Source organism: Nansenia antarctica, assembly GCF_963989245.1.
Source record: "Nansenia antarctica genome assembly, chromosome: 6".
NCBI lineage: Eukaryota > Metazoa > Chordata > Actinopteri > Argentiniformes > Microstomatidae > Nansenia > Nansenia antarctica.
Genome location: NC_137676.1, coordinates 27826921 through 27852142, shown reverse-complemented (window position 1 = coordinate 27852142; position 25222 = coordinate 27826921). Strand labels below are relative to the sequence as shown.

At 46.5% G+C, this 25222-nt stretch overlaps 1 protein-coding gene across 1 annotated transcript in view; it reads left to right on the top strand.

Moving 5' to 3' along the window:
* The window catches only part of rbck1 (RanBP-type and C3HC4-type zinc finger containing 1), a gene marked incomplete at its 5' end in the record, with an annotated part of 71411 nt that overhangs the window by 36038 nt on the left and 10151 nt on the right, over nucleotides 1-25222 (top strand). The window contains one exon of the mRNA XM_080533642.1: nucleotides 7988-8167. Within this exon, the coding sequence (XP_080389768.1) occupies nucleotides 7988-8167 (180 nt within the window). The remainder of the gene's footprint in view (nucleotides 1-7987; nucleotides 8168-25222) is intronic.

Below are 25222 nucleotides of genomic sequence, written 5' to 3'. Positions count from 1 at the left end.
TGTGGGTCACGTGCAGGGATTCGAGTCACGTGGTGTTGGTGGTGCGTCAGTGTTGCGTCAGTGGTAGTATTGAAATCAGCTGTTCACCTGTAGGTGGTGGGCCGAACGCGTTTATCGCGAAGTTTATCTTTTTCCATCTACGGAGTAAACGATCTCTTACATACGATATTAAGTAATTCTCTTAAGTCTATAACAATTTTGTTTGCAGCTGTATTATGTCGGAGATTTTCACAAACTTATTTTTTAATAGTCTGTCTGCTCAGGCACATCGCTGGTCGCTCTAGTTGATAAACCAATCAGAATTAGAGTACGGCTTCATTAGGACCCCGAAATGTAAACAATGGCTGTTAACCCTAGCAACTGACTGTATGTTAACCCTAGCAACCGCGGGGAAATAACGAGATGTGATGAATTATGGAGTGTTGTATGCATTTAACAAACCGAACGGACAATATTACAGCATTTTCAGATGCAAGTTGGACCAAATTTGTACATTGTTCTCTACAGTGGGTGAATCTTCACACTGCAGAAAGCCAAATTGCTATTATATATATTGGTATTATATATATTTGGGAGAGGGGGCTCCCCTGGTGCTAGGAAAAGAAATACTAAAAACAAGAAGGGAAAAGAGCTGGTTTACATAAATAAAGGCTATGTACACTATCCACTATACTATACTATACAAATAAAACACTGTGCTGTACTCTATGCTATGCTATACATATCCTAACATTTCCTATCTCTGAACCTTATGTACCCGAGGGTTGTCATATTGCACATAGTATTATTGCACATTCATTTAAAGTGTCGCAGTTTGCAGGTTTGAAATGTTCACAGTTGTGTTTCAGTATTGCACTTGATTACAATCTAGTAGCTGCCATCAAATTGTCTAGATTGTCCAGGGCCTAGAATCTAGGTATTTGCTGTGTTCAGGGCCTGAATGGCCCTAGGGTAGAAGCTGAGCTTCAGTCTATTTGTCCTTGCGGACATGGTCCTGAACCGCCTGCCCGAGGGCAGCCGAACAAAGTGTTCGTTCCCAGGGTGGGATGGGTCTCTGGAGATCTTGGAGGCCTTCCTGAGGCAGCGTGTGTTGTACAGCTCTTCCAGAGAGGGGAGGGGGGCGCCGATGATCTTCTGGGCCGATCTCACGACTCTCTGTAGCGCTTTCCTCTCTGCGGCTGTGCAGCTGGAGAACCACTATAACCACAATATTGGCTACCATAGACAATGCTATATGCAGTATGCCAACATACGAAACATTGAAAGAGCCCGCAAGAAAAGGGAAAAATCAGTACAGGAGGCTGCAGGTGTGTTTTATAGCAATATAAGTTATTTATAAGAACAATATGATATAAACAAGCTAAGATTAATATGACATGATATGACATGAACATTATTAACAATATGATATAAACAAGCTAAGATATGACATGAACAAGATATGAACAAGGTACGTTTGGTATATTTATTGTAGATAAAAACAAAGGGTGAAACGGTATCACAAAACATTAAAAACAGCGTCTCAAGATTATCAAACAGTGACTTGTTAAAAGCGGTCAGCAAAAGTAGGACTTCCCCACCTCACCCCCTCTCCTGCCATTCACACAATTCCGACAGGTGAACAGCTGATTTCAATACTACCACTGACGCAACACTGACGCACCACCAACACCACGTGACTCGAATCCCTGCACGTGACCCACAATCCAACAGCGAACAACAAACAACAACAGACAACAGTACAACCCATACCTGGCGCCTACACCAGGGCGTCATTCCACTAAAGGTGGATCAGTATAGCGGCGCTATAAATAAATGCGGCGCTCAGGGAACTCGAGATTGGATTTCAAGCCTCAGGTGATTCCTCGAATGAGGATCAGCCTTGTGTCATCAGTGTTCACAGAAGACAGGCTTACAAATCTTCGATATGGGCGCGTGCACGCAGACATACGCAGCCCAGAAGAGTCGATCTGTCGAAATGAAGATACTCCACTCTGCAGGGGTACTACATTTGCGCAGCATTCCGAATTATTGATTTTTTATGAAGACGGAAAAATAAGATGTAAAATAGTGCAATACTGCCGCAATTAACAAGGCGAGGGAAATGGTTTGGCAAGAAATTGCTGACCGATTAAATGCGTAGGTCATACTAGCCCCAGTTATTGTTATATGTTCATATTTTAATAAATGAATATTTACTACTGTGGTGATATCAGCAGCAGGCTACAAACCGTCATATCGCCACAATGGCCTAGTGGTATCGACCGCTGCCATAGGATTTATTCGTCATTTTAAGTGAGGAATAAGGAGTTCAATGGAGGAAGCATGAACTCCATTGAACCTCTACACCTACGACTTCACCCCCGTCCACCCCAGCAACTCCATCGCAAAGTTTGCAGACGACACCACCGTGGTGGGCTGCATCTCGGGGGGGGGGAGGTGGCGTACAGGGATGAGGTGGAGCAGCTGGGCAAGCTGTGCAAGGTTAACAACCTGCTGCTGAACCAGTCAAAGACCCAGGAAATCATCGTGGACTTCAGGAGGAAAACATCTGAGGTCCAGCCCCTGCTCGTCGATGGAGGGAGCGTGGAGAGAGTCTCAACCCTCCGATTCCTGGGGGTGCACATACAGGATGACCTGTCCTGGAAGATCAACACAGCAGCCATCATCAAGAAGGCACAACAGCGGCTCTACTTCCTGAGAGTCCTCAGGAAAGACCACATCGGAGAGGAGATGCTGGTGACCTTCTACCGCTGCGCAGTGGAGAGCATCCTCACCTACTGCATCTGCATCTGGTTCTCCAGCTGCACAGCCGCAGAGAGGAATGCGCTACAGAGAGTCGTGAGATCGGCCCAGAAGATCACCGGCGCCCCCCTCCCCTCTCTGGAAGAGCTGTACAACACACGCTGCCTCAGGAAGGCCTCCAAGATCTCCAGAGACCCATCCCACCCTGGGTACGAACACTTTGCTCGGCTGCCCTCGAACAAGCGGTTCAGGACCATGTTCGCAAGGACAAACAGACTGAAGCTCAGCTTCTACCCCAGGGCCATTCAGGCCCTGAACACAGCAAAGACCTAGGTTCTAGGCCCTGGACAATCTAGACAATTTGATGGCAGCTACTAGATTGAAATCAAGTGCAACACTGAAACACAACTGTGAACATTTCAAACCTGCAAACTGCGACACTTTAAATGAATGTGCAATAACACTATGTGCAATATGACAACCCTCGGGTACATAAGGTTCAGAGATAGGAAATGTTAGAATAGGTATAGCATAGCATAGAGCAGGGTTTCCGTTAGAAAAAATTGCCGCCGGACATCGTGTCCGGGAAGATTTCGATTTACCGGACAAACGTGATATATTCCGGTCATCATATTAAAATATAAAAAAAATAAAAATAAAAAATATATATATATATAGTTATATATTAAAAAAAAAAAAATATATATATTTTATATATTTTATATATATTTTTTCAAATCTAATATAGCTGTTTGTCGCGGTGATTACTGTTGTGTAGCGGCCTATATATGCCATTTAATGTCTATTTCTCATCCGATACGATTAGATGCGAGCTATATAATATATAATAATATAACATGATTCGCATGCGCGCTATGCCATTATGTCCAGCGCTGAACGGGCGCCTCACTGGGAACTGAACAGACAGCATCGATCAATGAACGGACTCCACATTACGTTAACTGAAGTTTGTTAAATTGTTTGGGATTAATGTGAATTTTCTCTTTCCAGTTTTACCCTTTTTTTAATCAATAAAACAACGTCATTTCTATAACCAGGTCTCGCTGGTTGGGAAGGCATTTCGTTTAGCTGCCTGTCAAATCATACTTAATCGGACTCGGGAGTATGACAATGAGGAGAACATAACTGTTTATTGAGAAACAATAGGCAGGCTGGGATACGTATATAAAGAAATACCACAATGTCTAGATGTATAACATTTTATTGAACAGTGCAAGCATGTAGGCTTCTGGCGTGACATCGTACCCCTAACGTTCTTAGGGCTTGTTTGAAAAGCTTAGACTGAAAGTTAGTGCCCTGGTCAGATTGTATAACAAGAGGAAGACCGAATGTGGAAAAAAACGTTGTTAAAGCTTTCACCACTGAGCTGGCTGATATGTTACGCAACGGAACAGCTTCGGGAAAACGAGTAGCAGCGCACATAATACTGACTTCCACTTTTAGTCCTAGGCAAAGGTCCAACACAATCAATTATTACACGTTCAAATGGCTCCCCTATAGCAGGAATGGGATGCAATGGTGCGGGTGGAATGGATTGATTAGGCTTACCCGCCATCTGACAAGTATGGCAACAGCGGCAGTGCTTTGCAACATCCGCCTTCAGTCCGGGCCAAAAGAAATGTTTCAATATCAGCTGATAAGTTTTAGTTATACCTAAATGTCCTGACCACTGGCTCTCATGTGCTACAGATAACACCTGTTGTCTATAACCCACAGGCACAACCACTTGTTTTACAGTATTCCACTCACAACCATTTGCATTAGGAGGAGACCATTTACGCATTAATATCCCATTGTTAAGGAAATAAACTACGTTGCCCCCTATTTCAGATTCCTCACTAGCTGCATGTAAAAAACATTTGTTTAATGACTGATCAGCTACTTGAGCGACACGCAATCGCTCGCCGGTTACAGGCAGAGATAGGCTGTCAGCGGATGGTATGGTAGGACTCGGGGAGGATGGTAACTCTACCACTTTCTCCCTGGGAGAAGCTGAAACAATCGGGTTCTCATCCCTTTCAGAAAAGGCTTGCATAATCACACTATCACAGAGAGAAACATCGCTATCCTCCTCTCTGCCTCGACTCGATTGTGCACGAGTTATAGCGCACACCGGAAACAACCGCTGTTTCGCATAGGCAGCCTACACATTAGGAGTCATCATCATGCCGGTGTCAAATCATATCATAATATAAGAAATACATAGCCTATATATTCGTCTTTTTTAAAATAGAAGGAATCAGAATGTGAACTTTAGCGAATTGTATTCAAATTGTGCTTAGAGGGAATTATTTTCACCGGACATTTATGTCCGACGAGTTTTCAATTTGTCGGACTTCAACAACTTTTACCGGACAAAGACCGGTAATTACCGGTTAACGGAAACCCTGGCATAGAGTACAGCACAGTGTTTGTATTTGTATAGTATAGTATAGTGGATAGTGTACATAGCCTTTATTTATGTAAACCAGCTCTTTTCCCTTCTTGTTTTTAGTTTTTTTTTCCTAGCACCAGGGGAGCCCCCCCTCCCAAATGTCGTTGTTTGGTACCTGTACTATATCAATGACAATAAAGACCATTCATTCATTCATTCATTCATTAATTCATGATACTCGCGAGTTCATCTCACTTTCCCCCCCCGTTGGTGTATTAAACAATCTATGCAATCTAATCAGAGCAGTTGTTATTATGTCATATTATTGATGGATGTGCCATTTTTGATGGAGAGCAGTGAGCGGATGACTGAATGTGAGCATGTATTTGACTAATGCCGATAAATTCGCGTCTTGCTCCGAAACTGGAGCTGTCGACAGGATTTTACAGCCTTCCTTCAAACTATCGTAATTCATGAACTATATGCCCAATCTAAAAAATTCAAACAGTTTCTGAAAGCAGAGAAGTTGCACTTTTTGAACAGTTGAACTTTTTTAGGCTTATTACGGTAGTTCACCCAAAAAAAAAGCAGTGCTCAATGTGTCAGGAGAAATAAATATAGAATCGTGTCCCTGGTTGCGAGATCTAAACTAGTCTACTAGAACTGAAAGCGGCAAGTAACAGGCACTTAACGTTACATGTTGTAAGGCTGATCTGTGCACGATCGTGCTGCATTTTGACATAATTCTTATCGCATTTCCCCCGCTGATCTGTATAGCGGGGGGAATCTTATGACACGTAACTCCTCCTACAGTCCCGGGTCGTTTCTGTATAATGGAAAACGTCTCGTACCCGGAACTGTTCAAAAGCGTGCCGAAGCGAGCCGTGCTGACCCGGGCTGGCCCTGTAGTGGAAAAGCGCCATTAGTGGGAGACCTGGCACTGGGAGGAGGCAGCTAGTTTCTAGTAATCAGGGCTGTAGGAGCTGGTTGCAAGGTGTAGGCAGGCTTGCAAGGTGTCATCAGCCATTGTGGATCTGTCATCGAAAAGGCAATCTGCAGCCTCGAGAAACGCTTTTTTCACAATTTCGCCGTCTTTGAATGACTTCTTGTGTTTAACAAGAACGTGACTGATGCGATAAGAAGCTATCGTTACAGCCGTACGTTTTCGCTCTTTTGCCACATTTCCCTTCTTCGAAACAGCCATCGTAGATTTGCAGATCAGACAGACGCACTTCCAATATCACATTGTGTAAAAAAGTCCTCCTCCCATTCTGGATGGAAGTTGTATGTTATTGGTTTCTTACTTGGTCCAGCTTCCCCACTCATTTGTATACCCTTTCTTTAGTACTAAATAGTAAATAGTAGAAATTGGAAGGCTAACTAGGTAATTAGTCTCGCCGGTATTTTGTATTTTGTAGTTGGCGCTGTTGACTGCGCATGCGTGGTGAACCGTGTGTTAGGTGAAAAGATCAGATCTCAGACTGGCTTACCTGTACGTCAATCAAGTGGCAAAAGCCATAGTGAGGATGGATGATAGGCGAACTTTTTTTTTGGGGGGGGGGGGGTTGTTCAATGCCATGCGATCTACCCATACTACCTTTGCGATCGACCGGTCGACGTATTGGGAACCCCTGGCCTAGTGGTATTGACCGCTGCCGTGGTATTTATTTGTCTTTTTAAGATGGTGGTTCAAATCCCTTTTCAGACACACTTTTTATTGCATTTCGTTGTCTGAATCTAATGTAAATTCTCATCTAAAATATAGTAATAGTAAGTACAGTATATAGGCTATAAAATGATGGTGCAGGCTAATTTACAAGAACTGACACGATTACAATGGTGTTTGAAGCCTTTCTGAGTAAATTATGTTCTTCAACTGGACCCTGGATTTGGCATAGATATTTTTTTCTTATGATTACTGATGGATAGATGATTCACTTAGACAGATATATATATATATATATATATATATATATATATATATATATATATATATATATATATATATATATATATATATATTGTAAATCGATTTGCATGAAGGCTTCGGTTAAATGTAAAAAAATACAAAAAACGTTAAGTTAAACCAAGTCTCAAACCCGCAGCCTTTGGAACTCCAGCTGGCTGCCTTAACCACTGCGCCAACGACACCGCTGTAATGACGGCAATGCAAGTTGATTCACGTACATAAAAAAGTCATGCCATAGAGGGTTAATATCGACTGTGAGAACTAAAATACATGACTACTTCCTACTGACCTGATCGCCCCTCCTCTACAAGGCCTAGCTAGCATTGTCCTTTATTATACGGCAGGGAAATAGACTCCTGGGGGACAACAACAAACAAAATAATTGTTGTTCTTTACCACAAAGGTTCTCCTGAATGAATGTAAACAATACTTACAAACCGTACAAAAAGAAAGCATGTCACCGTGGACATATGCCAAATCAAGATAACAAAACAAAAGAAAAAAATCAAGAAAGTAACCAAGTTATTGTCCACACAAGCATTAAATCAAGAGTTTGTTCTTAAGAGATCGCAAGCGCTGTGTGCAATCAGAGCCAATGTCCATGAACACATTTTGGATTATGGTTAGCACAAATCCACAATGTTGTCCCAACAACGAATTGCAATTTCAGTTTACGGTATTCACAATTGGATGTTTAGAACCTATTGGGGTCCATTCCATTCCTCTGATGTACATTTTTACGTTCACTCATAGTAATTTAAATGTTCCTGTCTGAACAATTCAGAATACTAACTCTACTGAATAAAGCGTACGGTAGTTGTTTTTTTTTTACAGTGTATGACTATAAACTGCTTATGTCTGCTCCTTGTGTTGTGTAGCTTCTCTCTCAGGAGGAGCACCAGAAGTTCATGGAGCTGAGGCTGAGTATTGCTGAGTCGCGTAGTGAGAACAGTTACCACTGTAAGACCCCCGACTGTCCCGGCTGGTGCATCTTCGAGGACGAGGTCAACGAGTTTGACTGTGAACTCTGCAAGATGACCAACTGCCTCCTCTGCAAGGTGAGTCTCTCTCTCTCCTCTCTCTCTCTCTCTCTCTCTCTCTCTCTCTCTGTCTATATCTCTCTCTCTGTCTCTCTCTCTCTCTCTCTCTCTCTCTCTCTCTCTCTCTCTCTCTCTCTCTCTCTCACACACTCTCTCTGTTAGGGCTTTCACACCGGCAAAGAACCGTGCCGGTTCGCGTTCGCATTCGGAAACCTCCGAACGTTGGCGCTGTCTGGCGAACGATACACTGGTACTCTGTCTCTCTCACTCTCTCTCTCTCTCTCTCTCTCTCTCTCTCTCTCTCTCTCTCTCTCTCTCTCTCTCTCTCTCTCTCTCTCTCTCTCTCTCTCTCTCTCTCTCTCTCTCTCTCTCTCTCTCTCTCTCTCTCTCTCTCTCTCTCTCTCTCTCTCTCTCTCTCTCTCTCTCTCTCTCTCTCTCTCTCTCTCTCTCTCTCTCTCTCTCTCTCTCTCTCTCTCTCTCCTCTCTCTCTCAGTGTCTACATATGTAAAAACTGCAATGTTCTGAAGTAAAACCATAAATAACTGGCCCTAAGGAATTTACCCCCAATGATGTCATTGTAGGTAATTGTTTTTATTTATTTACTCATTTTGGAAAACTACAGCTGCACTGCTCTCACCCTGGCTTTTTTTTTTTACCCCCAATGACATCACTGAGAGTTATTTACTTCCTTTCTCTTCTCTTTTTGACTACAAAAAGTAGTTTGGGTAGTTTTGGTGCTGAAGATAATGAATATGTGGTTAAAAATCCAGTAACACTTTACATTGAGGTCACATTTGTGAAGAGTTTATAAATGTTTTATAATGTGTTAACACATCATTTATAACCAGTTTACTATTTGATTTTTTAACCCATTTACAAACAGTTATAACTCAGTAGATTAGATTGTACTTGGGAGCTTGCACTCAAGAGCCAGTTATTAATATTGTATAAATGCTTTGAAAACTAACCCTAAGAATCATGCAATATTATTTGCAATGGTTGCACAGTGGTTGTGTTACCACCATGAGTACCCTCATCAGATATGGTAGTGTCACACACCCAAAGGTAGTGACAAAAAAGGGAGTCCACACATGTATTTAAATGATACAACTTAAGCATAATCTTAAGCAAAATAAACTAAATAACATATGGATATGAATATGGATAAGAATCAGTGGTGTATGCCATGACTGAATGGATGTAGAATGTATGTTGTATGTGTAAGGGGTATATGGCATACAGAATATTGCAAAAGTTCGAAATGTTCTCCGGCAAGCTGATGCAGAAGTGTTAATGCATGCTTTTGTTATTACACATTTGGACTATTGTAACAGTCTCCTTTCTGGTCTTCCGAAGAAAGCTATTGGCCAGCTGCAATTAGTCCAAAATGCAGCAGCGAGAGTTTTAACCAAAACAAGCAGACGAACTCCTATTTTAGAAACTCTACACTGGCTTCCTGTTAAGTTCAGAATAGATTTCAAGATCCTTCTGCTTGTTTATAAAGCTCTCACTGACACAGCACCAGAATATTTGAAAGACCTTTTGCTAGCATATCAGCCCAATAGAGCTCTCAGGGCCATATTCCACAAAGCTCGATAAAGTTCTAAGCCTGGATAAAGTTCTAAGCCTCGAAAATGTTAGCTTGCTTTCGGTGCCATCAATGTGGCTCAAATAATTCGCTGCTTGGTTGAGCTCCTTCTGAGTCAGATATAATTAGCCTGGTCCCGACCAGGCTAAAACACAGGCTATAGTCATCCGTGCGTCAAAAAAGGCACGAAAAGGAACGAAAGTTCCTCATGTGTCTTTTAGGAAATATTAGTTCCCACTTCACACGAGATAGATAGATTAGATAGTTTGATTAGATAGTTTGACTGTGTGATAGATAGATAATTTGATATTTTGAAAGTGTGATCGATCGATAGATAGTTTGATTGTGTGATAGATAACTTGATATTTTGAAAGTGTGATCGATCGATAGATAGTTTGATTGTGTGATAGATAACTTGATATTTTGAAAGTGTGATAGATAGATCGATAAAGAAAAGAGTGTAAAAAAAAAAAGAAGTAATTGTCTCAACTTGCATTGCTGTCATCACAGCGGTCTGGTTGGCGTAGTGGTTAAGGCTGCGGACTCGAGTTCCAAAGGTTGCGGGTTCGAGACTTGACTAAGTCATTCATTTTTTTTTTTTTACATTTAACCGAAGATTTCATGCAAAGGTTTCAAACACCATTGTAATCGTGTCAGTTCTTGTAAATTAGCCTGCACCATAATTTTATAGCCTACATACTTTTTTAGATGAGATTTTAGATTAGATTCAGACAATGCAGTAAAACGTGCGCCTGAAGAGGGATTTGAACCACCGATATAAAATGACGAATAAATCCTATGGCAGCGGTCGATACCACTAGGCCATTGTGGCGATATGACGGTTTGTAGCCTGCTGCTGATATCACCACAGTAGTAAATATTCATTTATTAAAATATGAACATATAACAATAACTGGGGCTAGTATGACCTACGCATTTAATCGGTCAGCAATTTCTTGCCAAACCATTTCCCTCGCCTTGTTAATTGCGGCAGTATTGCACTATTTTACATCTTATTTTTCCGTCTTCATAAAAAATCAATAATTCGGAATGCTGCGCAAATGTAGTACCCCTGCAGAGTGGAGTATCTTCATTTCGACAGATCGACTCTTCTGGGCTGCGTATGTCTGCGTGCACGCGCCCATATCGAAGATTTGTAAGCCTGTCTTCTGTGAACACTGATGACACAAGGCTGATCCTCATTCGAGGAATCACCTGAGGCTTGAATACCAATCTCGAGGTCCCTGAGCGCCGCATTTAATTATAGCGCCGCTATATTAAGCCACCGTTAGTGGAATATGGCCCAGGTCTTCTGACGCTGGTTTTCTCTGTGTGGACAAAATAAGAGATTTGGTGAAGCTGCATTCTCATTTTATGCACCCAAATTGTGGAATGCACTGCCAGTTTACATTAGGGATGCAACCTCAGCAAATATGTTCAAGTCAAGACTAAAAACCCATCTTTTTAATATTGCCTTTAAATGACTAAATAATTAAATTAAGATGATAAAAACCCATCCTTTTAATATTGCATTTAAGTAACACAATAATTTAATTAAAATGATATAATGATGATGACGTTTGCAGGAAAAGCGCTATACAAATAAAGTAATTATTATTATTATTATTATTATTATTATTATTATTATGATGTATGTAGTGCAAAACTAAAAGGCCCCAAAACCTTGGTACCACGAGACCTTACCAAAAACCCTAAATGAACCTAAAGCAAAAGGAAGAGAGAGTGAGCTGAGGATACACCAACCTTATATACACATCCTCCCAAACCCAAGTGACACTATTTAGCCTGACGACCTACCCACTCTGCCAAGGTTCCCAAAGGAACCAGCAACAGCCAATAATCAGGCAGAGTGGGAGGCGTCACACTAGAAACACCCCCCTTATATATAACTGATTATGTTACTTTGAGGAACAATGGACAATCATCAATGGTGGAAAAAAAAAGAACAGTCATTTCTATTCACCTGATTCATGCTCTGAAAAGAATATCTTACATAATCATCATGGATAGCGTGACCAGACACTTTAGAAACACATTTCCCAAGTATAAAGGTGTTTTTTATTGGTTTTTATAAAAACACAACACCATGTATACAATCAATTAATCAATCATCAAACAATCAGACATTTAAGACATTACATTCAACAACAACCAACATTAAACTAACTAAAGTGCTCAGTGTTCAGTGTATTGTCCAGTGTAGTGTAATGTTCAGTGTTCAGTGTCCAGGTTCCAGTGTCGGTAGGAGGCAGGGGTAAAAAACCTGTTCGCTGTGCATCCGGGAAAAAATTCCCCTGCAGCCCTCTAGTTGTAGAGCGACTACTATCCAGTTTGCCCACCAGTGCAAAGCCGTGGCTCCCCCACCTCCCTCCCCCGAGGGACCCCACACACCCGACTCACCCGACCCGCCCCACCACCGGCGCATCCGGCCCAGCCCACCAGGCTCAGACTCCTGTAGCCCTTCACGAGGCTAGCCGGACCAGGCGCCCCAGCGGCGGAGCAGATCGAGCACACAGGCCGACCGGAGGCCCCCGTGGAGAGGCCCAGAGAGCTCGGCGCATGGCAGGCAAGCAGAGGCGAAAAACCTGTACACAGCTTATCCAGGAAAAAAGCTCCCTGGCTCTTCTCAGCTTGTTCCGGGCTGGGGGTTGGGGGTTGGCGGGTAGGGGACTGGGCCTGTAGCTGGGGGCCTGGAGTTGGGGGGGGGGGGCCCGGAACAGGGGGTTTGGGGTCGCTGAGTTGGAACCTGGGGTTGGTGCTGGGGTGACGTGGTGGTTCCAGCCGGTCTCTGCTCCTGGGTCTGGAAGCCTGGGTAGGTGTCAGAGCTGGATATGACATGTGCCTGAAAAGATAGGGGGGTGAGAGAAGGAAGGTGTGCATGGTTTGTGTAGTGTGCATTTTGGTGTCAGGCGGGTGATCAGTAATTCCCTGTGACCCAGTGATGTTGGTCATCCTGGTGCTGGTGGTGCTGGCAGAGACGGCTGGTTCGGCTGTGGGTTGTGTGTGGTGATATTCTGTTGAGGGTAGGAAGTGGGTCAGTGCTGTATGTGTAGGTGGTGGAAGGTGCAGTAAACTTCCCTGTTGGTGTTGTGCGCTGCTCCTCTCCTGGTCCTTGTGATGGTGATACTGCTGACCAGGGCTTGTGCTGGAACGGTGGTGAAGGTGATAGTGCAGGAACTGGTGGTGTAGTGAGGTAGGCCCGGGATGGGGGGGGGTTGGGCGATGCGGCGCGGCGCGGCATGGGGGGCGGTTTAGAGGATGACGTCCTTCCATCTCTCCACCCCCCACACCGCTCTTGCTTGATCCGGGTTATTTTTAAAGTCAATAATAGCATGGTCCCTGAGGAAGAGGGTGATTCTCCTCCTCAGGGTTGTCAGGTCGACGCTCTGTTTCTGATAGACCCTGATGTTCCTCGTCTCCCAGAGTACCTGCTTGACGGCGTGATGATCCTCCACTGTTGTTGTAGTTGGGGGGTTGTGCACCCCCCGGGAGGACCATACAGGATGTTCTCGGCCGTCAAGCGGGGCAGGGTCAGCAGGCTGTTTAGGGAGACAGAGGGAACAAACAGGGCCCAGACCCGCCTGGCCACGGAGCACTCACAGAACAGGTGGTTAATGTGTTCTGTGTCCGTGCATCCGTGGGGGCATTTCTCAGTCTTTGCGATGTGCCGCCTATGCAAGAATTCCCTAGTGGGGAGACAACCATGAGCAGCCATCCAGGCAATGTCTTTTTGTTTATTGTTAGTACATTTATGATTAATGTTTTTCCATACCTGTTTGGAGTCCACGGCTGTGCTGGCCTTGGGGTGAGTCATGGTTTCCTTCGACCTTATGAAGGTCATAATGTCTTGATATTTCCATGAGGCCAGCCCAGCCGCGGACAATCCTGTCCTGAAGGCAAAGTCCCTCCATATCTTGTAGACTGGAGGGGGGTCCCAGCTGTAGGGCACAGTGTGATTTATTAATGCGGTCACCCTGAGTGTCCGGAGGATGGGTGTGGCATAGAATATTTCAAAGAACCTGGCTTTCCTATCTTTGTTGTTGATGTTGTTGATGAGGTTGGAGAGTCCCTGTGCCCTAATGATGTTTAGGATGTCTGGGACCCTTTTCCCCCCATTCTCCACTGTTTTGTACAGGGTGGTGCGTTTTAGTTTTTCTATCTGGCTCCCCCAGACAAAGGTAAACATGATCCTTTCGATGGTTTTGGATACTGCTCTGTCTGGGGGAAACACCCTGCCCAGGTAAAGGAGAATGGGAAGAACAATAGCCTTCAGGACCAGGATCTTGCCTGTCATTGTGAGGGGCCGTGCACTCCACTCACAGATCTTCTTTTGGACCTGGCGGATGGTCTCCTTCCAGCTGCCGGAGGCCCTTCCATCTTTCTGGTAGGTGATCCCCAGCAGCTTAATGTTTTCCGTCTTTACAGGGAAGGAGGTTGCCAGGTTCTCCTGCCAGTGCTGCGACAGAAACAGCTCACACTTACCCCTATTGATCAGGGCGCCAGTGGCTGCACAGTAGTCCTCCACCACTTTCGTTGCTGTGGAAATGGAGCGACTATCTGTGCCGACGATGGTGATGTCGTCCATGTACGCCACCACCTTGAGCCTCTCCCCACGGGCCCCTGGTAGAGGGTAGCCCATGATGTTGGGGGAGCTCCTGATCTTCCGTAGGAACGGCTCCAGGTAGATGACGTACAGCAGAGGGGCCAAGGGGCATCCCTGCCGTACTCCCGCTTTGATGGGGAAGGGGTCTGTCAACTGGTTGTTGATCCGAACTCTGCTCGTGATGTTGTTGTAGCAGAGTTCGGTCCAGTTGAGCAGGTGCTGGGGGAAGTTCATGCCCTTCAGCACCCTCTGCAGGAAACCATGGCTTACCCTGTCAAAGGCCTTCTCCTGATCCAGGCTGAGAAGACCTAAAGGGGACCTCCGCTCCTGGGAGTGCAGGATGAGGTCTCTCACCAGGAGCAGGTTGTCGTTGATGGACCTACCGGGGACGCTACAGGTTTGGTCAGGGGCTATAACTGAGGGGAGGAGGGTTTGAAACCGTTGAGTGAGGGCTTTTGTCATTATTTTATAGTCCACTGGGAGGAGATTGATTGGGCGCCAGTTCCGGAGGTCCTTGAGGTCCCCTTTCTTGGGGATCAGTGTGACCGTACTCTGTCGCATTGACTCTCCAAGCCTCCCTTCCCTGTAGACGGCTTTGAAGACCTCCGCCAAGTCCTCCTTCAGGAGATCCCAGAGAGTCTTGTAAAACTCTGCTGGGATCCCGTCCAGTCCAGGAGCCTTGTGTGTATTCAAGGAGTGCATGGCCCGGGTGAGCTCCTCCGTGGTCAGCTCTGGGTTCTCACTCTCACCACCCTCGGGGACCCGGTCCAGACCATCCAGGAAGGTGGCCATGAGAGTCTCGTCGGTTGTCTTGATGTTGTAGAGACTCTCGTAGAACTCTCTTGCCACCCCCGGGATGTTGCCTCTGTCTGACACGGTGTCCCCATTGGTGTCGTATAGGGACAGGATAGGCTTGTGTTTTGACCGTGCCTTGCGGAAGAAGTGGCGTGTGCATTTCTCCTCCTCCTCCAGGCCCTGGAGTTTTTCCCTGAACTGTTTCTTTTGTTGTTGCTCCTGGTAGAGGGTGGCAAGGTGTTGTTTGGTCTCGGCCAGTTCTCGGGCCACATCCAGACCACCCAGCTGTAGGAGACTCAGGCGTTGGAGGGCCGCGTTGTGGTATTGGAACCTGGCCCTCTGTTCTGCCGCTTTCCTCCTTCCGACTGACCCGAAGTAGCCCTTTGTCCTGGCCTTAACCATCTCCCACCACTCTATCGGGGAGTCGAACAGTATAAAACTATAGAAATGATCCCTGAAAGTATAGTCTTGTTGTGTCATTTAATGTACAAAGTGTGGAACGTCTTGAGAACAGCATTTGCATCGCGGTGTTCTATTGCATTCTCAAGAGTCACCACTTGTTGTAATCAAATGATGTAAGTCATAGATCAACAATTTTCCAATTACCCTTCCCTCCATACTTGGAGAATATAATGGTACTGATTCCAAAAAGGAAATTGAACAGCATGCTATGACAGTTCTGCTAAACATAAATCATGAGAATTGTTCAAAACTGTCTCGAACAAACTCCCCCAAGATTAATTGAACTTGCTTTTTAAAAAAATAGTTTTGATAAATTACTTATTTCTGTGGCAGAAGTACCCACTCAGAACATATTCTTTCCACCCATGTTCCTTTGAGGAACAATGGACAATCATCAATGGTGGAAAAAAATGAACAGTCATTTCTATTCACCTGATTCATGCTCTGAAAAGAATATCTTACATAATAATCATGGATAGCGAGACCAGACACTTTAGAAACACATTTTCCAAGTATAAAACTATAGAAATGATCCCTGAAAGTATAGTCTTGGTGTGTCATTTAATGTACAAAGTGTGGAACGTCTTGAGAACAGCATTTGCATCGCGGTGTTCTATTGCATTCTCAAGAGTCACCACTTGTTGTAATCAAATTATGTAAGTCATAGATCAACAATTTTCCAATTACCCTTCCCTTCATACTTGGAGAATATAATGGTACTGATTCCAAAAAGGAAATTGAACAGCATGCTATGACGGTTCTGCTAAACATAAATCATGAGAATTGTTCAAAACTGTCTCGAACAAACTCCGCCAAAATTAATTGAACTTGCTTTTAAAAAAAATAGTTTTAATAAATTACTTATTTCTGTGGCAGAAGTACCCACTCAGATTATTCTTTCCACCCATGTTCCTCAAAGAAACAATTGACAATCATCAATGGTGGGAAAAAAATGAATAGTCATTTCTATTCACCTGATTCATGCTCTGAAAAGAATATCTTACATAAACATCATGGATAGCGAGACCAGACACTTTAGAAACACATTTCCCAAGTATAAAGGTGTTTTTTATTGGTTTTTATAAAAACACAACACCATGTATACAATCAATTAATCAATCATCAAACAATCAGACATTTAAGACATTACATTCAACAACAACCAACATTAAACTAACTAAAGTGCTCAGTGTTCAGTGTATTGTCCAGTGTAGTGTAATGTTCAGTGTTCAGTGTTCAGTGTCCAGGTTCCAGTGTCGGTAGGAGGCAGGGGTAAAAAACCTGTTCGCTCTGCATCCGGGAAAAAATTCCCCTGCAGCCCTCTAGTTGTAGAGCGACTACTATCCAGTTTGCCCACCAGTGCAAAGCCGTGGCTCCCCCACCTCCCTCCCCCGAGGGACCCCACACACCCGACTCACCCGACCCGCCCCACCACCGGCGCATCCGGCCCAGCCCACCAGGCTCAGACTCCTGTAGCCCTTCACGAGGCTAGCCGGACCAGGCGCCCCAGCGGCGGAGCAGATCGAGCACGCAGGCCGACCGGAGGCCCCCGAGGAGAGGCCCAGAGAGCTCGGCGCATGGCAGGCAAGCAGAGGCGAAAAACCTGTACACAGCTTATCCAGGAAAAAAGCTCCCTGGCTCTTCTCAGCTTGTTCCGGGCTGGGGGTTGGGGGTTGGCGGGTAGGGGACTGGGCCTGTAGCTGGGGGCCTGGAGTTGGGGGGGGGGGGCCCGGAACAGGGGGTTTGGGGTCGCTGAGTTGGAACCTGGGGTTGGTGCTGGGGTGACGTGGTGGTTCCCGCCGGTCTCTGCTCCTGGGTCTGGAAGCCTGGGTAGGTGTCAGAGCTGGATATGACATGTGCCTGAAAAGATAGGGGAGTGAGAGAAGGGAGGTGTGCATGGTTTGTGTAGTGTGCATTTTGGTGTCAGGCGGGTGATCAGTACTTGAATGAATGAATGAATGAATGAATGGTCTTTATTGTCATTGCTATAGTACAGGTACCAAACAACGAAATTTAGGAGGGGTGGCTCCCCTGGTGCTAGGAAAGAAAAAAAAGAAAAAAAAAAAAGAAGGGAAGGAGCTGGTTTACCTAAATAAAGGCTATGTACACTATCCACTATACTATACTGTACAGATAGACGACTAGGGTTGTCATATTGCACATAGTGTTATTGCACATTCATTTAAAGTGTCGCAGTTTGCAGGCTTGAAATGTACATATTTGTGCCTCAGACACCTGATTTTTTTCAGTCCAGCAGCTGCCATCAATCCGTCCAGACTGTCCAGGGCCCAGAACCTAGGTCTTTGCTGTGTTCAGGGCCTGGATGGCCCTGGGGTAGAAGCTGTGCTTCAGTCTGTTTGTCCTTGCGGCCATGGTCCTGTACCGCCTTTTCGAGGGCAGCCGGGCAAAGTGTTCGTACCCAGGGTGGGTTGGGTCTCTGGAGATCTTGGAGGCCTTCCTGAGACAGCGTGTGTTGTACAGCTCTTCCAGAGAGGGGAGGGGGGCGCCGGTGATCTTCTGGGCTGTTCTCACGACTCTCTGTAGCGCATTTCTCTCCGCGGTTGTGCAGCTGGAGAACCAGTTGCAGATGCCGTAGGTGAGGATGCTCTCCACTGCGCCGCGGTAGAAGGCCACCATTACTTCCCTGTGACCCAGTGATGTTGGTCATCCTGGTGCTGGTGGTGCTGGCAGAGACGGCTGGTTCGGCTGTGGGTTGTGTGTGGTGATATTCTGGTGAGGATAGGAAGTGGGTCAGTGCTGTGTACATGTGTAGGTGGTGGAAGGTGCAGTAAACTTCCCTGTTGGTGTTGTGCGCTGCTCCTCTCCTGGTCCTTGTGATGGTGATACTGCTGACCAGGGCTTGTGCTGGAACGGTGGTGAAGGTGATAGTGCAGGAACTGGTGGTGTAGTGAGGTAGGCCCGGGGTGGGGGGGGGTTGGGCGATGCGGCGCGGCATGGGGGGCGGTTTAGAGGATGACGTCCTTCCATCTCTCCACCCCCCACACCGCTCTTGCTTGATCCGGGTTATTTTTAAAGTCAATAATAGCATGGTCCCTGAGGAAGAGGGTGATTCTCCTCCTCAGGGTTGTCAGGTCGACGCTCTGTTTCTGATAGACCCTGATGTTCCTCGTCTCCCAGAGTACCTGCTGGACGGCGCTGATGATCCTCCACTGTTGTTGTAGTTGGGGGGTTGTGCACCCCCCGGGAGGACCATACAGGATGTTCTCGGCCGTCAAGCGGGGCAGGGTCAGCAGGCTGTTTAGGGAGACAGAGGGAACAAACAGGGCCCAGACCCGCCTGGCCACGGAGCACTCACAGAACAGGTGGTTAATGTGTTCTGTTTCCGTGCATCCGTGGGGGCATTTCTCAGTCTTTGCGATGTGCCGCCTATGCAAGAATTCCCTAGTGGGGAGACAACCATGAGCAGCCATCCAGGCAATGTCTTTTTGTTTATTGTTAGTACATTTATGATTAATGTTTTTCCATACCTGTTTGGAGTCCACGGCTGTGCTGGCCTTGGGGTGAGTCATGGTTTCCTTCGACCTTATGAAGGTCATAATGTCTTTGTATTTCCATGAGGCCAGCCCAGCCGCGGACAATCCTGTCCTGAAGGCAAAGTCCCTCCATATCTTGTAGACTGGAGGGGGGTCCCAGCTAAAAGGCACAGTGTGGTTTATTGATGCGGTCACCCTGAGTGTCCGGAGGATGGGTGTGGCATAGTATATTTCAAAGAACCTGGCTTTCCTATCTTTATTGTTGATGTTGGTGATGAGGTTGGAGAGTCCCTGTGCCCTAATGATGTTTAGGATGTCTGGGACCCCTTTCCCCCCATTCTCCACTGTTTTGTACAGGGTGGTGCGTTTTAGTTTTTTCATCTGGCTCCCCCAGACAAAGGTGAACATGATCCTTTCAATGGTTTTGGATACTGCTCTGTCTGGGGGAAACACCCTGCCCAGGTAAAGGAGAGTGGGAAGAACAATAGCCTTCAGGACCAGGATCTTGCCTGTCATTGTGAGAGGCCGTGCACTCCACTCACAGATCTTCTTTTGGACCTGGCGGATGGTCTCCTTCCAGCTGCCGGAGGCCCCTCCATCTGTCTGGTAGGTGATCCCCAGCAGCTTAAGGTTTTCCGTCTTTACAGGGAAGGAGGTTGCCAGGTTCTCCTGCCAGTGCTGCGACAGAAACAGCTCACACTTACCCCTATTGATCAGGGCGCCAGTGGCTGCACAGTAGTCCTCTACCACTTTTGTTGCTGTGGAAATGGAGCGACTATCTGTGCCGATGATGGTAATGTCGTCCATGTACGCCACCACCTTGAGCCTCTCCCCCCGGGCCCCTGGTAGAGGGTAGCCCATGATGTTGGGGGAGCTCCTGATCTTCCGTAGGAACGGCTCCAGGTAGATGACGTACAGCAGAGGGGCCAAGGGGCATCCCTGCCGTACTCCCGCTTTGATGGGGAAGGGGTCTGTCAACTGGTTGTTGATCCGAACTCTGCTCGTGATGTTGTTGTAGCAGAGTTCGGTCCAGTTGAGCAGGTGCTGGGGGAAGTTCATGCCCTTCAGCACCCTCTGCAGGAAACCATGGCTAACCCTGTCAAAGGCCTTCTCCTGATCCAGGCTGAGAAGGCCTAAAGGGGACCTCCGCTCCTGGGAGTGCAGGATGAGGTCTCTCACCAGGAGCAGGTTGTCGTTGATGGACCAACCGGGGACGCTACAGGTTTGGTCAGGGGCTATAACTGAGGGGAGGAGGGTTAGAAACCGTTGAGTGAGGGCTTTTGTCATTATTTTATAGTCCACTGGGAGGAGATTGATTGGGCGCCAGTTCCGGAGGTCCTTGAGGTCCCCTTTCTTGGGGATCAGTGTGACCGTACTCTGTCGCATTGACTCTCCAAGCCTCCCTTCCCTGTAGACGGCTTTGAAGACCTCCGCCAAGTCCTCCTTCAGGAGATCCCAGAGAGTCTTGTAAAACTCTGCTGGGATCCCGTCCGGTCCAGGAGCCTTGTGTGTATTCAAGGAGTGCACGGCCCGGGTGAGCTCCTCCGTGGTCAGCTCTGGGTTCTCATTCTCACCACCCTCGGGGACCCCGGTCCAGACCATCCAGGAAGGTGGCCATGAGAGTCTCGTCGGTTGTCTTGATGTTGTAGAGACTCTCGTAGAACTCTCTTGCCACCCCCGGGATGTTGCCTCTGTCTGACACGGTGTCCCCATTGGTGTCGTATAGGGACAGGATAGGCTTGTGTTTTGACCGTGCCTTGCGGAAGAAGTGGCGTGTGCATTTCTCCTCCTCCTCCAGGCCCTGGAGTTTTTCCCTGAACTGTTTCTTTTGTTGTTGCTCCCGGTAGAGGGTGGCAAGGTGTTGTTTGGTCTCGGCCAGTTCTCAGGCCACATCCAGACCACCCAGCTGTAGGAGACTCAGGCGTTGGAGGGCCGCGTTGTGGTGTTGAAACCTGGCCCTCTGTTCTGCCGCTTTCCTCCTTCCGACTGACCCGAAGTAGCCCTTTGTCCTGGCCTTAACCATCTCCCACCACTCTATCGGGGATTCGAACAGTTCTTTTAGGGTCCTCCACTCCAGGTAGCGCCTGGAGAAGGAATGCACCACTGTTGGGTCCTGAAGGATCGATGTATTCATCCTCCAGGTTCCCCTACCCGCTCTTGTTTGGCCGTCCCATTCCAGGGACACGGTCAACATCCTGTGGTCCCAGAAGTGGGCCGCCTGGCTGGTCAGGGTTCCCATCCTCAGACCTGGCGAGAGCAAGAACATGTCTATCCTGGAGGAAGAATTCCCGGAGGAACTCACCCTTGTGTGTGTCGGCGGGGAGGTGCCACCGGCGTCTACCAGTTGGAAGTCGTCTATGATGGACTGGAGTTCTGTAGTGGATCGGTCTCTCCTGGGCCTGCTGCGGTCCTCATCCCGGAGGGCACAGTTGAAGTCTCCCCCCACTAGGACTGTTGTGGGAATGAGGAGGAGAGACCGAAGTTTCTTGAAAAGGGAGACTCTCTTGGCCACGTTGGTTGGGCCGTACACATTGATGACCCTCAGCGGCGAACCCTGGATCTCTAGGTCCAGAACCAGGATTCGCCCGCTCTCTACAACCTCCCCCTTTTTGGTCTGGAGAAAAGGGTTGGTCACCAATATGCCGACCCCATCAGCTCTATCGATGTTTGAGCCTGACCAGAGAGAGTCCCCCCGTGTCCATTCCTCCTCCAGGGTGGCGTCCATCTCCTTGAATGGGATGGCGCACTCCTGGAGGATATACATGTCTGACTGATGTTGGGTGATGTACTGGTAGACGACCTCCCGTTTGTTGGAGGCTTCTGGTGTTGAGAGATGAGATTGTTATCTTCATGGTTCTTGGATTTGGTTTGCTCCAGTTTTTGCTAAGTTATTGCAAATGAAGATGAGGCCCTCCAATGGGTCGTTGGGGGCCAGATAGTGTGGCACCTCCCCTTGGCTGCTCATGGTGTGGGGGTTGTCTCCCCACTGACTGCCTGGTGGCCCCCTCATCTGTGTTGTTGATGAGGTGATTTTCGGTGGCCCGTACGGTCCGGTGAGCATGGACTGGGGGTGGCTGGTGGGCTGTGCAGGGTCAGGAGCATGTGATGACTGGAGAGAGGAAGAGGGTGGGGAGGAGGGTTTGGGGGTGGGAGCCGGCTTACCTGTATGGCGTTGGGGTTTGAGTTCTGGTGTAGTCTTTTTGTTTGGGGTTTTTCGGATTGCCTTTTTTTGTGGTCTTTTGCGTTTTGGTTTAGCCAAGTATAAAGGTGTTTTTTATTGGTTTTTATCAAAACAAAACACCATATATACAATCAATTAATCAATCATCAAACAATCAGACATTTAAGACATTACATTCAACAACAACCAACATTAAACTAACTAAAGTGCTCAGTGTTCAGTGTATTGTCCAGTGTAGTGTAATGTTCAGTGTTCAGGGTCCAGTGTCCAGGTTCCAGTGTCGGTAGGAGGCAGGGGTAAAAAACCTGTTCGCTGTGCATCCGGGAATTTTTTTTCCTGCAGCCCTCTAGTTGTAGAGCGACTACTATCCAGTTTGCCCACCAGTGCAAAGCCGTGGCTCCCCCACCTCCCTCCCCCGAGGGACCCCACACACCCGACTCACCCGACCCGCCCCACCACCGGCGCATCCGGCCCAGCCCACCAGGCTCAGACTCCCGTAGCCCTTCACGAGGCTAGCCGGACCAGGCGCCCCAGCGGCGGAGCAGATCGAGCACGCAGGCCGACCGGAGGCCCCCAAGGAGAGGCCCAGAGAGCTCGGCGCACGGCAGGCAAGCAGGGACGAAAAACCTGTACACAGCTTATCCAGGAAAAAAGCTCCCTGGCTCTTCTCAGCTTGTTCCGGGCTGGGGGTTGGGGGTTGGCGGGTAGGGGACTGGGCCTGTAGCTGGGGGCCTGGAGTTGGGGGGGGGGGGGGCCCGGAACTGGGGGTTTGGGGTCGCTGAGTTGGAACCTGGAGTTGGTGCTGGGGTGACGTAGTGGTGCCAGCCGGTCTCTGCTCCTGGGTCTGGAAGCCTGGGTGGGTGTCAGAGCTGGATATGACGTGTGCCTGAAAAGATACAGGAGTGAGAGAAGGGAGGTGTGCATGGTTTGTGTGTTGTGCATTTTGGTGTCAGGCGGGTGATCAGTACTTCCCTGTGACCCAGTGATGTTGGTCATCCTGCTGCTGGTGGTGCTGGCAGAGACGGCTGGCTCGGCTGTGAGTTGTGTGTGGTGGTGTTCTGGTGAGGGTAGGAAGTGGGTCAGTGTTGTGTACATGTGAAAGTGTTGGAAGGTGCAGTAAACTTCCCTGTTGGTGTTGTGCGCTGCTCCTCTCCTGGTCCTTGTGATGGTGATACTGCTGACCAGGGCTTGTGCTGGAACGGTGGTGAAGGTGATGGTGCAGAAACTGGTGGTGTAGTGAGGTAGGCCCGGGATGGGGGGGGGTTGGGCGATGCGGCGCGGCAAGTATAAAACTATAGAAATGATCCCTGAAAGTATAGTCTTGGTGTGTCATTTAATGTACAAAGTGTGGAACGTCTTGAGAACAGCATTTGCATCGCGGTGTTCTATTGCATTCTCAAGAGTCACCACTTGTTGTAATCAAATTATGTAAGTCATAGATCAACAATTTTCCAATTAACCTTCACTCTAATTAATACTTTGAGAATGTAACGGAACTGATTCCTAAAAGGAAATTGAACAGCATGCTATGACGGTTCTGCTAAACATAAACCATGAGAATTGTTCAAAACTGTCTCGAACAATCTCCCCCAAAATTAATTGAACTTGCTTTTAAAAAAAATTGTTTTAATAAATTACTTATTTCTGTGGCAGAAGTACCCACTCAGAACATATTCTTTCCACCCATGTTCCTTTGAGGAACAATGGACAATCATCAATGGTGGAAAAAAATGAACAGTCATTTCTATTCACCTGATTCATGCTCTGAAAAGAATATCTTACATAATCATCATGGATAGCGAGACCAGACACTTTAGAAACACATTTCCCAAGTATAAAACTATAGAAATGATCCCTGAAAGTATAGTCTTGGTGTGTAATTTAATGTACAAAGTGTGGAACGTCTTGAGAACAGCATTTGCATCGCGGTGTTCTTTTGCATTCTCAAGAGTCACCACTTGTTGTAATCAAATTATGTAAGTCATAGATCAACAATTTTCCAATTACCCTTCCCTCCATACTTGGAGAATATAATGGTACTGATTCCAAAAAGGAAATTGAAATGAATGAATGAATGGTCTTTATTGTCATTGATGTAGTACAGGTACCAAACAACGAAATTTGGGAGGGGGGCTCCCCTGGTGCTAGGGAAAAAAAACTAAAAACAAGAAGGGAAAAGAGCTGGTTTACATAAATACTTTTTTTTTACGGTTTTTGGCATAGGACGACAAATGAAGCGATGAAGAACCCACTCGATATCATAACCAACAGTTTTACAATCACTAAATACCTACATTTAGTTAGCAAAGTCGGGTGGGGGGTATTAGTGTGGCAGTGCACTCTAAAAAAAGAATAGTTGAGAATATTTAAAAATTCAAGGCAACCTTATGCACTAAGAATGTTTAGTTTGTTGTTCCAACTAAGAATTTTGAGTTTGTTGTTCCAACTAATATTAGAATGTTGGTCCAACTAATATTAGATAATTGGTCCAACTCATATTAGATCGTTGGTCCAACTCATATTAGATTGTTGGTCCAACTCATATTAGTTTGTTGGTCCAACTCATATTAGATTGTTGGTCCAACTCATATTAGATTGTTGGTCCAACTGATATTAGATTGTTTTTCCAACTAATATTAGTTTGTCCTGCCAATGGTCATCACGTTTAATTCTTCATTCTGCCAATGCAGATTTGTTTGTTCAATAAATGGTGTTGTTCACAGAACTACAAAAAGCTAATCGAGAATATATTCATCTTTCTTCCCACCCCATTCACCTTTTTTCATTAGCCAAGATAATTATATAACCTAAATTCTGAAATGAAACAATAATACTGCAGCGTGGAAATGGATTGGACTCCGCACACTAAGTGTAATCACGCGAGCTTTATTAACCGTTGCACAGCATCAAACACTGACACAGTCACTAT